Here is an 18,445-nt window from a genome sequence, read left to right on the forward strand (position 1 = left end):
GCTCAGAGACGGACCGTCTGACAACATCTCCTCTTTAACTACACAAAACATATCACATCAAAAATAACATCAGCATCAGTCATTTACTCTCAAATCTGTAAGACGGACACAAAAGAGTTTAGACGATCGTCATCAGTGTTATTTTAGTATTATCTACTCACCAGTTTAATAGTATTATAATAGTACTGTATTAATATTTTTTTAGTTTGGCGTTGCTTTTGTCATTTTATTAGTTCTTAGTTTTATTTACAATATATACTATTATAGCATTTATTACTATTTTAAACTGGCTTTTATTTTTATCTTATCAGATTAAAATTTTTTATGTGCTTTGTCATTTTCCATATTTTTTGTATTATTAATATAGTATTATATTATTTATTCTTAATTAGAATAAATATTTTTAATGAGCTTTTAATCGTAATTTTATATTTAATATTTTCATTTTTCAGTAGTATTTTCTTTGTTAAAATGTTAATGTTTTGACATTTTTTGTATTCTTTTGAAACAATTATATTATTTATTAATATTCTATATTAGTTTTTATTTTCAGTTTCATTTAAATTTGGTTTTGGTAGTTTTCCGTTTTTTTTGTAATAATTTTGCGTTTGTCATTTTATTTAGTTTTAGTACTATTTATATACCATTATGTATTTATGAATATTCTAAATTAGCTTATTTTCATAATTTATTTAAGTTTTAGTTAATTAATTGCTTATTTTATATACTATTTTAGGATGTATAAATATTTAGATTTCTTTATTTGTTTAATTGTAATTAAAATTTAGAGTGTCTTATTTCATAAATTTTATTTCATAAATTTTATTTTATTTTATTAATATTTTGAAACGTCTTGTATTGATATACATTTATTTTGGTTAATTTTTTACCTTGTATTTTATTTAATATATACTTTCCTCTTCAAACAAAAATGATTTTTAATAGTTTTAGTCAACAATACTTTAGTTAACATTTGGCCTAACAACTTAAGCAACTTCAATTCACAGCATCAGAATACCAGACACTCTTGTGGCCAGTCTGAGCCTGTAAATGTACCTGATTTAGCGCGGTCGTAGGTGTTGTGTGGACTGAACGGTTGACTGCTGAACAGATTATCACACTGAAGGTGTCGACACACTCGCTCCAGGAAGCGCAACACAAACCCGGCGCTCGACGCTGACGGCAGCTTCAACAGCCGCTTCCCACCATCTGTTCGGACTAGAGAGACAAACCAGCACTTCATTATTGTGAGTGTTTAAAATCAGACTGAATCAGATTTGTTGTTAAGCACTCATCAGTACCTCTGACCACCTCTCCTCCGCCGCCTTGGCTCTGCAGGCACCCCAGAAGCACTTTGGGCTGGTACGCACAGTCCAGACAGGCCTGAACCGTCTGCTGCAGAACCAGATTCACTGCCTCCGGCCCGAAGTGATCCGGCAGTCTCTGAACCTGTTTACGGTCCAGATGTGGGCCACAGTTCCCGTGTTTGTTCACATATACGCACACTAATGGAAACGGAGAGGACAGGCGTGTGTAAACATTACTGTACAGAAACATTATGACCAAATCCAATTAAAACTGATTATTGTGGTTATATATTTTATATATATCGTGTTTAGTCTACTTTAATGTTTATGTGGTCTGATAATTGTGGTTTTATAGTCTGATTACTGCAGCTATAATGTCTGATTATTATGGTTATGTAGTCTGATCAAGGTGGTTATATAGTCTGATTAGTGTAGTTATACTGTCTGATCATTATGGTTATCTACTTTTATTAGTTGCTATATAGCCTGATTACTGCAGTTACTGTATATAGTCTACTTATTATGGTTATGCAGTCTGATAATTGTGGTCATATTGTCTGATTACTGTAGTTATGTAGTCTGATCAAAGTGGTTATATAATCTGATTACAGAGGCCATATGGTCTGATAATTGTGGTTACATAGTTTGATTACTGCAATTGCTGTATATAACCTAATTATGGTTGTGCAATCTGATCAAGGTGGTTATATAGTCTGATTATTGTAGTTATACTGTCTGATCATTATGGTTATCTACTTTTATTAGTTGCTATATAGCCTGATTACTGCAGTTACTGTATATAGTCTACTTATTATGGTTATGCAGTCTGATAATTGTGGTCATATTGTCTGATTACTGTAGTAATGTAGTCTGATCAAAGTGGTTATATAATCTGATTACAGAGGCCGTATGGTCTGATAATTGTGGTTACATAGTCTGATTACTGCAATTGTTGTATATAACCTACTTATGGTTGTGCAATCTGATCAAGGTGGTTATATAGTCTGATTAGTGTAGTTATACTGTCTGATCATTATGGTTATCTACTTTTATTAGTTTCTATATAGCCTGATTACTGCAGTTACTGTATATAGTCTACTTATTATGGTTATGCAGTCTGATAATTGTGGTCATATTGTCTGATTACTGTAGTTATGTAGTCTGATCAAAGTGGTTATATAATCTAATTACAGAGGCCATATGGTCTGATAATTGTGGTTACATAGTCTAATTACTGCAATTTCTGTATATAACCTACTTAGGTTGTGCAATCTGATCAAATTGGTTATATAGTCTGATTACTGTAGTCATACTGTCTGATCATTATGGTTATGTACTCTTATTAGTGGCTATATAGCCTGATTACTGCAGTTACTGTATATAGTCTACTTAATATGGTTATGCAGTCTGATAATTGTGGTCATATTGTCTGATTATTGTGGTTATGTAGTCTTATCAAAGTGGCTATATAATCTGATTACAGAGGCCATGTGGTCTGATAATTGTGGTTACATAGTCTGATTACTGCAATTGTTGTATATAACCTACTTATGGTTGTTCAATCTGATCAAGGTGGTTATATAGTCTGATTATTGTAGTCATACTGTCTGATCATTATGGTTATCTACTCTTATTAGTGACTATATAGCCTGATTACTGCAGTTACTGTATATAGTCTACTTAATATGGTTATGCAGTCTGATAATTGTGGTCATATTGTCTGATTATTGTGGTTATGTAGTCTGATCAAAGTGGTTATATAGTCTGATTTCTGTAGTTACAATGTTTGATTATTGTGGTTATATAGTCTTATCAAAGTGGCTATATAATCTGATTACAGAAGCCATGTGGTCTGATAATTGTGGTTACATAGTCTGATTACTGCAATTACTGTATATAACCTACTTATGGCTATGCAATCTGATCAAGGTGGTTATATAGTCTGATTATTGTAGTCATACTGTCTGATCATTATGGTTATCTACTCTTATTAGTGGCTATATAGCCTGATTACTGCAGTTACTGTATATAGTCTACTTATTATGGTTATGCAGTCTGATAATTTTGGTCATATTGTCTGACTACTGAAGTTATGTAGTCTGATCAAAGTGGTTATATAGTCTGATTACTGTAGTTACAATGTCTGATTAGTGTGGTTATATAGTCTTACCAAAGTGACTATAGAATCTGTATATAGTCTACTTATTATAGTTATGCAGTCTGATAATTGTTGTCACATTGTCTGATTATTATGTTTATGTAGTATTATCATAGTGGCTATATAGTCTGATTATTAAGGAGATATGGTCTGATAAATTTGTTTCCAAAATCGGATGAATGTAGATATATATGTCTGATTATTGATTATAGTCTGAATTCAATATAGTCGGATTATTGTGGTTATTTAGTCAGATAATATAATCTGGTCACTGTGACTATGTTGTGTGATTATTTTGGTTATGCAGTCTGTTTACTTTAGGTATATTGTCTCTATTTGGTTATGTTGTCTGATTATTAGGCCCTAAGGTCTGATAATTGTGGATTTTGATCACTTAACTTTTACAGTCTTCTTATGGTTACGTAAACAAATTATTGTGTTTAGATACCTCTGTTAAAACAAGCTGACCACTGTGGCTACAAAGCCTGGTTATACACAGAAATTTCTGGTTATGTATTCATACTGTGTTCAAGAAGTCAGATTTACCTCTCTTTTGTTGCACACTAGCAGGTATATTTGTAAAGAAACTCATTTTATTACCAGTAGACACCACAGATGAGGGGGATCCCAAAGGAGAGAGACCCTCGCTGGGCATCTGAGTCATGGGGACCCTGGAGTCTGAGCTAGTTGCTATAGACATGGCACTCTGGAGGAGTCTGGGCTTCCTCTGAGAAACAAAAACACAATCTGCTAAAGTATTTCACCAAATGACACCCTCCACAACATTATCTAATGTGACAGCCCTTCAAAAATCCACACAAATGTCCTTTAATGCTACCTTGTGGCCCGGTTTAGGTCCCCTCTTCTTGTATGGACGCAGGGGATGCTGGGAAATGGGCGTGGTTTGGGGCATGGCTTCTCCTTGATCTTCTAGTTCCTGGGCTGCAGTGGAAACAGCCAGGGCTTTCAACAGCGCGAGGGTCTCGCTTTTTGGCCGCCGTCCCCTGATGCCCTTCCGCACAGGGAGTTGAGGAAGAGGAGTCGGCAGGCGGTAAGGAGACGGCATGGAGCGCCGGGGCGGTTTAGGGTTAGAGGAAGAGGACGAGGAAGGTGTAGGACCCGGTTTTGAAACGCCGACTGCAAGATTAAAAAAATAAAGGGAAATTTAAATTAAAAAAAATTTCATATCATAGCTGTAATATAGTCTACTTATTATGGTTAAAGTCTGATTACTGTGGTTATATAGTCTAGTTATGTGGCCTTATTATTCTTGTTATATAATCTGATTCCTGCAGTAACAAAATATAATCTAGTTATTATGATTATATAGTCTGACTATTGATGTTATATAGTCTGATTACTGTGGTTTCTATATATAGTCTACTTTCATGGTTAAATAGTCAGATTAATGTGGCTATAATCAATTTACGGTTATATGGTCTGATTATTGTGGATACATAATCTGATTACTGAAGTTGCTATATACAGTCTAATTATTATCATCATATATAGTCTTGATTACCAGAGTAACTATATATAGTCTACTTATGGTTATATAGTCTGATTATTGTGGTTATGTAGTCTGATCATAGTGATTGTTACATAGTCTGATTACTGCAATTATTTTATAGTCTACTTATGGTTAAAGTCTGATTACTGTGGTTATATTGTCTATTTACAGTTATGTGGTCTTATTATTGTGCTTATATAATCTGATTCCTGCAGTTACAAAATATAGTCTACTTATCTTGATTATATAGTCTGATTATTGAGGTTATATAGTCTGATTACTGAAGTTACTAGTATATATAGTCTACCTTTTGTGGTTAGTCAGATTATTGTGGTTATAATCAATCTACGGTTATATGGTCTGATTATTGTGGTTACATAGTCTGATTACTTCACTAACTATATATAGTCTACTTACGGTTATATAGTCTGATCATAGAGGCTATATAGTCTGATTATTGTTGTGCTATGGTCTGATAAATGTGGTTACTTATGGTTATAAAGTCTGAATACTGCAGTTACTGTGCATAGTCTAATTATGTTGTACAGTCTTATTGTCTGATTGTTGTGTTGGCAATGTTGTCTGATTGTTGTGGTTATATTATGTCATTATTTTGGTTATCTAGTCTTGGTTAAGTAGTTTCGTTATGTTTATTGTTAGATTACTAGGTGTTATGGTCTGATGAGTTTGGTTTTACAGTCTGATTACTGAAGTTCTATTGTAAATGTATGGTTATATAGATTATTTTGGTAGATAACTGTGGCAGTATAATCTCAGTGTCATGCATCTGATTATTTCACGAACCTGTCACAATGTGATGCATACAAAGAGTCTGTTATTGCATGTTTCTTTGATATTTATTGCTAGAAAACAGGACCTACATCCCAAATTTTAGTAACAAATATAAAAAAAATAGCAGATAAAATACTTTCATTTAGAATTAATATAACATATTCAGAACAGCTCATATAATATTTAATATGGCCTCCATTTGTTATATAAACAGGAGCCCTATATTGTAGAATATACGTGGAAAGTGTACACAAACACACACACACACACACACACACACCCATATGTTGGTATATGTGGTTTATGGGGACTCTCCATAGGTGTAATGGTTTTTATTCTGTACAAACTGTATTTTCTATTGCCCTACCCCAACCCTACACCTAAACCTAACCCTCACAGGAAACTTTGTGCATTTTTGGATTTTCAAAATGACTAATTCTGTATGATTTATAAGCATTTTGAATTACAGGGACACTAAAAATGTCCTCATAAACCACTTCCTCATTGTAATACCTGTGTCATACCCATGTCATTATACAAATTTGTGTCCTCATTAACCACATAAACAAGCTCTCTCTCACACACACACACACACACACACACACACACACTTAAATCTGAACACATACTGTCCTTTAATGCACAGTGAGTGTGTCATCAGTGTGTGGCTGTGGATACGAGTGCATGTTTACCCTAAATAACTCCAGTAACTAAATTAGAGGACGTGCGGGAGGAAAAAGAGTTTGCTAGAGATCTGACACGCTTTACTCAAGCATATGGCAGCGATCACACAGACAGGCTTGAGTTTTAACATGACCCACTACCCTACAGTACAGTACAACAAAAACATGGTAAAAAAACACTGTTAATGCAACTGATTGCTCTGGTAAAACCTGAATTTTCAGCATCATTACTCCAGTCTTCAGTGTCACGTGATCCAAGAAACATGTTGAAAAACTTTTTTTTTTTTGTGGAAATCGTGATGGATTTTTTTTTTTTCAGGATTCTTTGATAAATCGAAAATTCAAAAGAACATTTGATTGAAATAGAAATCTTTTGTAACAATATTTATGTCACTTTTGATCAATTTAATGCATCCTTGATTATTTACAGTTATTATTTTTTTTTTATAAATTAGGCACGTCTCACCTGAATGCCACAAAGCACAGAAAATAATCCCACGCTCATTAAAACATTTCATGCAGACTTCTAACTGAAGAGACTCCTCATTTAATGTTTTTGGTCTGTCTGATGTGTGTGTTTCAGTTAAATGCTTTTTTCTAGTCGTAGGTCTTTACTGTAAACACTCTTACCACTTTTCCTCTCCGTCTGTCCCATTTCTCTGGTTATTCTCCATCTTTTCTCACAGATGTGCGATTTGTTTATTTTCACACAAACTCTCGAATCCCTCCTGACCCGCGCGGCTCGCTCGCTAATTATCTCATTTACACATAATTACTTGGATGGGCTACAAAAAAACAAACAGCGCAGGTCATTCCATATTATCCAGATCCAAAACAAATCCTTTAAACAAATGTCAGTAATTCGCAGAACAACATGCGGCGCGGAATTACAAACACTGCAACGCGAGATCCGGAGGTTTGTATAATTTGGGGGAAATTTTCTGCAAACTCCAAATGAATTCCAGCTGCGGCCGAATGAACATTAATGGAAACATGTATATCATCATCTACGGCTCAGACTGAGTCCATTCAAAACACCAGATCTGGATCAAATCCAAGCTGATTCATGACTTCAGTGTGTGTTTCATTTTACAGATCATTATAAAACGTTTCTGGATTCTGTTCAGTCAAATAAAGCGTTTTTATTACTTTCACGATCCATTCTTGTTAGTATGAGAGTGAAATGTTCACCTTCAGTGGCAAAAATTACATTATTTATTGCACACAATATACTGTAGGTGCAATCTAGATCTAGCATACTGGCAATCCCAATCATAAGCTATATTTTTGTGTGAAAATTTAAAAGATTAAATATGGATCGCAAGTCCGAAAACCCAGTCAGATGCATCAATCTCAAATGCAATTATATAATTAATCATATTATCATTACTATAGATGAAAAGCTTCAACTTAAATGAAAATGAGAAATGTTGCATTGGCCACTAACTGAAAAAATATATGTTAAATTTGAAGTTAGAAATATATATAAGCATATAACAAATTTACTAAAATGTAAACCATATAAATGAAAGATTATATAAATATAATAAAACTTAAAATAAATCAATTCAAAATCCTAACTTATACTGTAATAGTTAACAAATAATGAAGCTGACTGAATGTTGAAGTACTAAAATTACTAAAACAAATAGAAATATATATATATATATATATATATATATATATATATATATATATATATATATATATATATATATATATAAAAAAAACTAATACAAATGACAAAAGCATAAAACAAAATTACTAAAACTTTAACTAAATTAAAAATAAAAACACAAATAATTAAAAATATAATTATGTATTATAGCTCTAAATAACACGGAAGCTATCACATTAAATTCTTCTTCTTCACTCTTTTTTCGTTTTGTTTTAATCAATATATTTCTATTTTATTTCACGCCAGATGAGGTCTGACTTTAGGCCAGATGGAAACGTACCACAGAACAGACCAAATGATGATTGCATTAAGTTTTAAAGGCTGAAAGAGTAAAGGAAGACGCTTTAAAACCTCTCTGAGAAACAGACAGCCTTGATTGAGACTGAAGGAAAGTGTTCTCGTCTCAGAGGATCACGTGATCCTGAGGGGGTTTCTGGGTAAACGGTGGTGTTTCAGAGAGCTGTAGCGCGCCCTGCTGCTCACACAAGCAGTTTACACCTCGTTACTTTCTTCCTTTTTACCAGAATACAGAAAAGCACAGGAACCAGAGGCGTTTTAGTGTTATTTATATGATATCGCAGTACTTATACTATTTTGAGTTACCTTTTTAAAAATAGAATTACAGTTTTTAAGTAATAACATTATTTTGTTATTTTTACACTTCCATTTGGCTTTCATTTATTTTTATCTCAGTTCTAGTTTTACTCGTTTTAGTTCTTAACTTTTTTTTTTTTTTTTTTACAGCAGTAAGCCGTCAAGGCATTTAGTTTTGATGCACTAAGTAACTTTTTGTCTTCTAATGATTAATGAAAACAACTGCATTCATCTTGACTAACAATTTTTTTAAAAATGGGTGATTTGTTGTATTATGGTTTTTCATATTTTGAATTTGTTTTTATTTTTATATTTTCTGTTTTCATATGAATTTTAGTTAACATTCTAGTAATTGGGGCAATTTTGTTGAATATTCTCTATCTATCTATCTATCTATCTATCTATCTATCTATCTATCTATCTATCTATCTATCTATATTTTTTTATTGAGTTTTAGTTTTGAGGGAAAGAGAAATGTTGCACTGACAATTAGCTGAAATAAAATAAGTTTGCTAAACCAAATTAAAAATCCATTAAGCTTTATCTAAGTTGACTTTTCACCAGGTTCAGTCCAGTGCTATGTTATCATTATGATATGATATTGTTTATGATTATTTATTTATTTATTTTTATTTTTTAGTAATTTTGCTCCGTGTTTTTGTCATTTTTATTATTATTTAGTATTAACTTTATTTCAGTTACATACATATTTTAGTACATCAATTTTGGGTTTTTCTGCTTTATTTAATGTAATTTAATTATTTACTTAATTTTTTAAAAATGTAATATGTAGTGTTTATTTTCATTTTTAGTTGAATTTTTTTTTTATTTTTTTTTTATGGCTTTGGTGGGATATTAACCTACATCCTTCCCAGACCAAAACTCAGAGATGCAAACATGTAAGAGGGAAAAAAAGCTGACAACATTGCGTGAATCTGAGGCATGCTCCACACCAGATTTCTAATAAATATATTTACTTTACATGCTTTACAAAAAAAAATAATAATTGCATCTTTTTGCAACATTTTATAAAAATCAAGAATGAATATATTTGATCAAAATCCCATGTTATAAAAGATAAAGTGCTATGCATGCTATTAAAGACAATACTGGCTGATTAGACAGCAATCTCTCTCTCTTCACCGATTCCTCATCTCAGACCTGAAATGCATCCAATACGACCCTCTAAGAGAGTTTCTGAAGTACAGAGTAAAGGTTTGTGAAGCGGTCACTCACTGCTGTTTCCGGGCGGCTGCAGGCTGTGTTTGGTGACCGAGCACCAGCCCACGGGGAAGATGTCCCTGGAGTCATAGTGGCACCAGTAATCGAACGCCCCCCTCCAGCCGTCGAACATCACGAACACCTCTTCCCCCTTCACCTTGCCGATGGTGGCCGGACAGATCAGGTACGGGTTCTTCTTGTCCACGGCCTCCAGCTTCATGCCGGGCTTGAAGCCGTTCTGAGGCGGCCGCAGCGGCTCCTGACGGAAACACAGAGCATCAGTGTCAGAAAAACCTTTTAATGTGATTGCATGATGTGACTCTCTCTCTGAAGAGGTCCAGAACCTTTTTAAATGCCGTGGCAGGTGCTATTTCTGCTCCATTAAGGGTCCTCAGGAGAAACATGGGCCACGACGAGGCGTTCATCCTGAATCCTGAGGAAACGAGGGAGAGACGCAGTTATTATCAGGGATTCTGCTCCAGTGTGATCACATTCATCTCCAAAGTGGAAGACGGCAAAAGAGGAAGTAAAATGAGAAAAGACTATATAATTTCCTGCAACAGACCAATGTTGTAAAAAATAAATAAATAAATAAAATAAATAAAAAAAAAAAAAATAAAAAAAAAAAAACTGTAATTAAAATAGTGTAAAAATCTAATGGAATATATTTAAAAAATATTATTTTCATTTAGTTCAAGTTGAAGTACTAATATTACTACAAGTAAAACAGAAATTACATTTAATAAAGTCTAAATAGGCATAAAAAAACTAAACCTACACATTCTAAAAGGTAGTAATAAAATATAAGAATTATTATATTTAATTATTTAATTATTTAATTATTATATTATTATATTATTATTATAAGTATTAATTGAAACAGGAAGGCAGGTGACATTAGAGAATAGGATGTAATTTCTATTTAATTGCTATTATCGTTAACTAAAATTAACAATAAATACAGAAAAACATTTGTCACGTGAAATAAAACAAACATTAATAGCAATAAAAAAGAAAGAAATATATATATATATATTTCAGTTAGTTGCAAAGGAAAATTTTACATTTTTGTTCGGTTTAAGATGAAGTGCTAAAATCAAAAAAAAAAAAAAAAAACATAAAATAATAGAAAACACTAAAATACACAGTAAAATTGCAAAAACTAAAACTAAAAATGTAAACTAAAATTAAAATGATGGGAAACGAGAGAATAAACAAAGCTAAATTATTTAATTTTTGTTTAGTTTAAGATGATGTACTAAAATCTCTAAAACTAAAATAAAACTAAACATTTTAATAAACAGTAACAAATAAAATTGAACATGAAAAAAAAAAAAAAAAAAAAAAAAAAAAAAAATATATATATATATATATATATATATATATATATATATATAAAAATTATGAATTATATTATATGAGCATTAAAATAAATATAAATAAATACTAATAAAACCGGAAGAAAGGCAACATTAAAGAAGAGGATATAATTTACGTTAACTGAAATAAAACATAAAAAAACCTACACTTGTTTGACATAAACATGAATAAAAACTAAATAAACATACTCTAAAAAAAGAAATGGAAACAGAAAATCTAAAATGAAACCGAAAACAAAAAACACAAAGACTACGGTAGTGTTATAATGATACTAAAGTAACACAGACCTGTGGAAAATTAAGCTAAAAATGAAGACGGACGAGCGCTCTGAAAAACAGACTTATGGAAATAACACGCAGCTGCTATATTTGTCCACTTGTTTGTGTAAAACACTGACTCAGCATTAGATGATTCATTCTTCTAAGATTAGCTGTTGAGAGGAAGTGACATCACTCGTACCCAGCGGCGGCTGCAGCATGTCTCCGTTCTTCTCGCAGGTTCCGATTGGCTGGATGTCGGCGGAGTCGACCAATCGCCAGAAGTCGTTGGTGCTGTCGCTGCCGTCCAGACGGAGGCGGAGCCTCGCGCCCATCAAGCCCATCACCGTGGCGATGCAGGTGGAGGTGGAGTTACGAGGGTCCCGGGCCTCCAGCTTCATCCCCACCTTGAACTCGTTGGAGGGAGGAATCCGAGACTGGAGAACAAACATAATTATTTTACTGATTTATTATTGATTATAAAATACCAATCTGAAAAATATACACTACGAGTCAAAAGATTTTGAACAGTAAGACTCTTCTGCTCACCGAGCCTGCTTTTATTTGATTAAAAAATACAGCAAGAGCAGTAAAATTTTAAAATATTTTTAATATTTAAAATAACTGATTTCTATATGACTATATTTTATAATGTGATTTATTCCTGTGATCAAAAAGCTGTATTTTCTGCATCATTCCTCCAGTCTTCAGTGTCACATGATCTTCAGAAATCATTCTGAGATGCTGATTTGCTGCTCAAGAGATATTTATTAATATTATTATGTTGAAAACAGCTGAGTAGAATTTTTTCATGTTTCTTTGATGAACAGAAAGTTTAGAAGAACAGTATTTATCTGAAATATGAATCTTTTGTAAGTCTTTATTATCAATGTAAAGCATCCTTGCTAAATAAAATAATTAATTCAATTAGATCAGATAAATGCTGATCTTTGAATCTTTCTATTCATCAAAGAATCCTGAAAAAAATGCACTTAACTATTTTGAATATTGATAATAATAATAATAATAATAAATCTTTATTGAGCAGTAAATCATCATATTAGAATGATTTCTGAAGGATCATGTGACACTGAAGACTGAAGTAATAATGCTGAAAATACAGGAATAAATTACATTAAAAATATTAAAATAAAAAGCAGTTATTTATAATAGTAAAGTTATTTCATTAAAAATAATTATATATATATATATATATATATATATTTAAAAAAAAATTATCGTTTCTTTTCAGAAACTTCTTACTGCTAGTGATAAAAAAGCTAAAGTTAGCATGTGTGTTTTTTGTGTGTGTGTCATATTTGATCCATCAGGCTTTTATGGCTCATACCATCTGATATAGTGAGAATATGGGGGAAATGGTTAAATTAAAATTAAATATATGCATTTAGCAGACACTTGACTTACAGTGCATTCAGGCTACATTTTAAACCTAACATGTGTTCCCTGGGAATTGAACCCACAACCTTGCGCTGCTAACACAATGCTCTTTCACTTGAGCCACAAGAATACAGGGTTAAAGTGTTTTTATTTTTATTTTATTTAAAATAACTTGAAATGCTCTTTAAAGACGGCCGAACCATCATCGCCTCACCTGTCTGAAGCAGCCGGGAGGAGCGGGATCAGACGAGGTCTCTTTCAAATACTCCTCCCATGAGAACGACTCCGTCACTGCAGCAGAGAAACACACCGATGCTTCACAAACTCACGACGATCGCGTACAGCACTTAAAGTTCAGAGTCTTTACCTTTGACTGGTCCAGGACCTGTGAGAGACATGCTCCGGCTCACTTTATCCTTCTTACTGTCTTTGTGATCTGCAAAAGAGAAATGAATTTTGAAGTACGGAAAAGTCAAGGCTTGAATATCATGTACTGGATTTCCGATCATTATGTTCAGCTGAAGAAAGATAGTCGTAGAGGTTTGTAAATGATGAATGCATTATCACTTCTGGGTGAAGTTGACAGTGTCAGGGGGAACACTTTACAAGCAACTCAAGTTATGTAATTACGTTTTTAAGTAACTAGTAAAGTAATGCATTTCTTTTTAATAAAAAAAGAAAAAGATTCAGTATTCCTCAAAATGAGTAAAAATTAAAAAGCTAAATCAGAATATGAATAGGGTTGGGAAATCGAAAATTGATTCCAATTCTAGAATCGGACAATTAAGTTCAGGACACTTAAGTTCTGGAATTGGACACTTAAGTTCAGGAATTAGATACTTAAGTTCAGGACACTTAAGTTCTGGAATTGGACACTTAAGTTCAGGAATCAGATACTTAAGTTCAGGACACTTAAGTTCTGGAATCGGACACTGAAGTTCAGGAATCGGACACTTAAGTTCAGGACACTTAGGTTCAGGAATCGGATACTTAAGTTCAGGAATCGGATACTTAAGTTCAGGACACTTAAGTTCTGGAATTGGACACTTAAGTTCAGGAATCGGACACTTAAGTTCAGGACACTTAAGTTCAGGAATCGGATGCTTAAGTTCAGGAATCGGACACTTTAGTTCAGAACACTTAAGTTCAGGAATCAGATACTTTAGTTCAGGAATCGGATACTTAAGTTCAGGAATCAGATACTTGAGTTCAGGACACTTAAGTTCAGGAATCAGATATTTGAGTTCAGGACACTTAAGTTCAGGAATCAGATATTTAAGTTAAGTAATCGGACACTTAAGTTCAGGACACTTAAGTTCAGTAATCAGATACTTGAGTTCAGGACACTTAAGTTCAGGAATCAGATATTTAGGTTCAGTAATCGGACACTTAAGTTCAGGACACTTAAGTTCAGTAATCGGACACTTAAGTTCAGGACACTTAAGTTCAGGAATCGGATACTTAAATTCAGTAATCGAATATTCAAGTTCAGTAATCGGAAACTTAAGTTCAGTAATCGGAAACTTAAGTTCAGGACACTTAAGTTCAGGAATCAGACACTTGATTATTATTCAAAAATTTCACGTGATTTTGCAGCTCTTTGCAGTTTTTATGTGGCCTACTGATTTTTGTGTACTGTTTTCAGCTGCAACTAAATGTTTTGCAATAATGAGGCACAGGATAAATATGTTTGATATAATTTTTTAACCACATTGGAATCTATACAATTTGAACAATACCAACGCTAAATATGACGCAAACCTGCAATAATTAAATATGTTAAATAAGACATTATTTAATATTATTGTGTATTTAATCACAATTTATTTAACTTTCTTTGCTGCTGACCTGTGATGATCCAATTCAACCAAACTAAGCAAAAAGGACACATTTATGTTTCATTTTTGTCATTGCTGAATAGTGTTGAACTTTCTTCACCCGTCTTATATTCTTCATGCAATTTGTTAAAGCTGCGCTCTACTGTACAGACATGAATTTACAGAGTCGTATTTATTTCACTTTTATTCTGAAAAGGAAGCAAGCCCTGCCCAGATTTAAAAAGTGACTCAAAAGTAACTTAACGCATTACTTTCCATAAAAAGTTACTAAGTAACGTAATTAGTTACTTTTAGGGGAGTAACACAAATTGTAATACATTACTTTTAAAAGTAACACTCCCCAACACTGTAAGTGAAATCTGTGAAGTTACTCTCTGGATGTTTTTTTACCTTTCAGTGCGGTTCGGACCATGTTTAGCATCGGCTGCTGTATGAACGTCCCGAGCAGTCGATCTGTGAGACACACAGAGATCATGCAGATCTGTCAAGTGGACATCTCTAGTTCATCAGGCATGTTTATAATTCAAAATATGTCTCTTAAGTGAGATGCATTTAACATTGTAGCAGAATTTATGAAAACATGCATAGCTTTTATGCTTGAACTGCTCCAATAATTGGATAATTCTTTATCATACTTTAATTTACAAATGGGTCATGGCTATGGAGAACCAAACCTGCAGAAATTTGAAAGTAAAAAATAAATAAATAAATAAAAATAAATACATAAAGGTAATACAAATTAATTAGATTTGTTTTATAATTTTTATTTTTTTTTAATCTAGTTTCCAATTGTTACATGTATGCATTTATTTGTAATTTATGCAGGTTTGGTCCTCCATACATGGGGCATGAATTATTAATTAGAATATTCTTTATTATTGTATTTGTTTTAAAATAATTAATAGCACCAAATTACCTTACACATTTGTGTTTGTGTGTATATATTTATATATTTTATATTATATATATAACTTAGCATCGAAACAGTAAATCATTTCTATTAAAACACAAAACAAATCTTTTAAATTGTGAGTAATTAAAAATATTAATTTAAATAAAATAGAATTTATTTATTTTTGCTGCATTTTAATATAATATACAATTTTATATTTATATATATTATATATATATATAAATAAATATTTTATGCTTATATATCTATTTTTTATATATATATATATATATATATATATATATATATATATATATATATATATATATATAATGCTTCTTTTTAAACAATGTGTATGAAATCTTATGAAAACACCAAAAAAATTATACATAAAAATAATAACATTTACACAGTTTATCACAAAATGTACAGTCACTGATCCTTGAGGAAGAAAGACACAATTTTAAAGATTAATTTTTTTAAGTGTGTAAATAAAGTTTTTGTCAAAAAGCTTAATCTCAGTAGAAATGCCATGTTCAGGATTCTTATAAAAGATAAGAGATCATCATCTTGCATTTTCAGTAATATATATATTGCAGTTAAAACACAAACATCCCGAAGCGTTTCATGCCACAGGACACGGATCTCTCTCTTACGAGACATGAAACAGAAAACACACTCTCTGCTGAGGGATGGAAACTTCCCAAAACACACAAGCACACACACTTCAGTTCAGCCGCCCACAGAAACACACACTTCCTTCTTACAGCCAAGAAACGCAGAGCATCTAATGAGCAAACTCTGCCACGGAGCGCTTCTGACATGAACGTGACAACGAGAGACGAGTCGTATTAGATCAGTAATTGATTCCACACGCCGGCAGACAATTATAGGCTGAAGAAATGAGTTGGTTATTTATGTCACGCAATTAAAGAGTTCATTCCTCTGACCTTCAGTTGTTCAGTCGCTCTCTTTCACTTTGACTCTCTGCTGATGTCTCCTTCTCAGCTTTCACATTCACAGAATAATGTGAGTGTTTCTGTGCTAAAGCACTCATTTCTCTCTCAGAACAGGGCATTTATTGATGAATAAAACCAAAACTATTCATTACTTTACATTTACATTTAGTCATTTAGAAGACGCTTTTATCCGAAGCGAATTACAAACGAGGACACTGGAGGCAATCAAAATCAACTAAAAATATATATAAAGACACACACATACATTATATATTTTGGAAATCTTTACATGTATATATTTATATTCATATAATCTATATTATATATATATAGTAAAATACTGTATGTTTGTGTATTTATATATACATAATAAATATACACAGTACACACACGTATATTATATAAACAGAAACTTTTATTTTGGATGAGATTAATCATGATTGTTGCGCACTAATATACATATATATATAAATACACACACACACACACACACACACACACACACACACACACACACATCTTAATTAATTTCACTAAATTGAAATTCACCAAAGTAATTAAAGTAACTAAAATAACAAAAAATAGCTTCAAAAAAAATAATAATAATTCAATATAAAAAGTAAATTTATTTTATTTCAGATAGTTGCCAAACCAACATTTCTCATCTTTGTTTAGTTTAACTTTACGTACTAAAAGAGCTAAAACTAAAACTGTAGAAAATATTTGCATTACTTGAAATAAAATAAACATTAAATTAGAAAAATAATTTATTTTAAATTCAGATTGTAACATTTCTCATGTTTATTTAGTTTAAATTAAAATACTAAAATAACTCAAACTAAATACACCAAACCTAAGGAAAACTTAAAAACTTATAAAAAACTTATAAAAATTACAAAAACACACAATACATTTTTTTCAAAATATCAGTAAAAACTATTAAAACTATATTATCAATAACAATAATAATTAAAAAATAAACATTTCTCATTTCATTTCAGTTAAAGTACTAAAAAGTAAATAAAAACTATATATACATAAAAAATTTAAGAAAACATACAACAAAATTAAAACAGGAAATATAAAATAAATATAATTCTAAATATTAACGAAAACAATTTAATGTAAAATGGTTATGTAAATACTGTCCAACAGTTTAATTTTAACTAAATTTACAATTACTGTAAAAACTTATTTTATGCAAATTATTATTTATCAAATTACACACACTAGCATTGCTCATGTTTCATAAATGAGATCAAATTTGTGCGAAAAAGATTGTAAAATCTGTTGTCAAATATTTTTATATATACATTTTATATATATTTTTTTTACTGCATATTTAATAGAAATATGCTGATGTAGCGGGAAAAATTTTCGTCTGTGAGATCAAAGGATCCTTAATTAAAACAACAGCATCTCTAATGATGTGTGCGGGGTCAGAGGTCATCGCTAATTGATCCTCCTGCTAACGAGTCGTTTCCCCACAGACTCCTGACCCAGTGATCCCTGAAAACTATTCCTGAATCTGCTCATATTTCAGCTATAATTACAGAAATCATATAAATAATTATTATATAAATAAATACAATCAGAACATCCTTAAAATTCATAAAAGAATCATTCACCAAAATTATAAACTAAATATGCATGAATCTCATTAAATGCAACTTTCACCTCAAATTCAAAAGAAAAAAAAACTATTTTTATCATGTTTTTTCCTTCTTTTGATAAAATATTTGATAAGATAACTTGCTTTAATACTTAAGCTTGAAAGT

The 18,445-nt window shown here is 31.7% G+C and overlaps 1 protein-coding gene across 1 annotated transcript in view; it reads right to left on the minus strand.

The window, feature by feature from the left end:
• Positions 1–18,445, minus strand: part of LOC128011764 (polycomb protein SCMH1-like) — a 28,816-nt gene that overhangs the window by 7,733 nt on the left and 2,638 nt on the right. The window contains exons 2-12 of the mRNA XM_052594470.1: positions 15,207–15,269; positions 13,346–13,414; positions 13,193–13,269; positions 11,783–12,017; positions 10,288–10,376; positions 9,959–10,202; positions 4,304–4,602; positions 4,066–4,192; positions 1,302–1,505; positions 1,057–1,218; positions 1–38 (exon numbers count right to left, since the gene is read on the minus strand). The exon at positions 1–38 is cut by the window's left edge and continues 91 nt beyond it. Coding sequence (XP_052450430.1) covers positions 1–38; positions 1,057–1,218; positions 1,302–1,505; positions 4,066–4,192; positions 4,304–4,602; positions 9,959–10,202; positions 10,288–10,376; positions 11,783–12,017; positions 13,193–13,269; positions 13,346–13,414; positions 15,207–15,237 — 1,575 coding nt within the window. The 5' untranslated portion in view covers positions 15,238–15,269. The remainder of the gene's footprint in view (positions 39–1,056; positions 1,219–1,301; positions 1,506–4,065; positions 4,193–4,303; positions 4,603–9,958; positions 10,203–10,287; positions 10,377–11,782; positions 12,018–13,192; positions 13,270–13,345; positions 13,415–15,206; positions 15,270–18,445) is intronic.

The sequence above is a fragment of the Carassius gibelio genome, chromosome B23 (genome assembly GCF_023724105.1).
Source record: "Carassius gibelio isolate Cgi1373 ecotype wild population from Czech Republic chromosome B23, carGib1.2-hapl.c, whole genome shotgun sequence".
NCBI lineage: Eukaryota > Metazoa > Chordata > Actinopteri > Cypriniformes > Cyprinidae > Carassius > Carassius gibelio.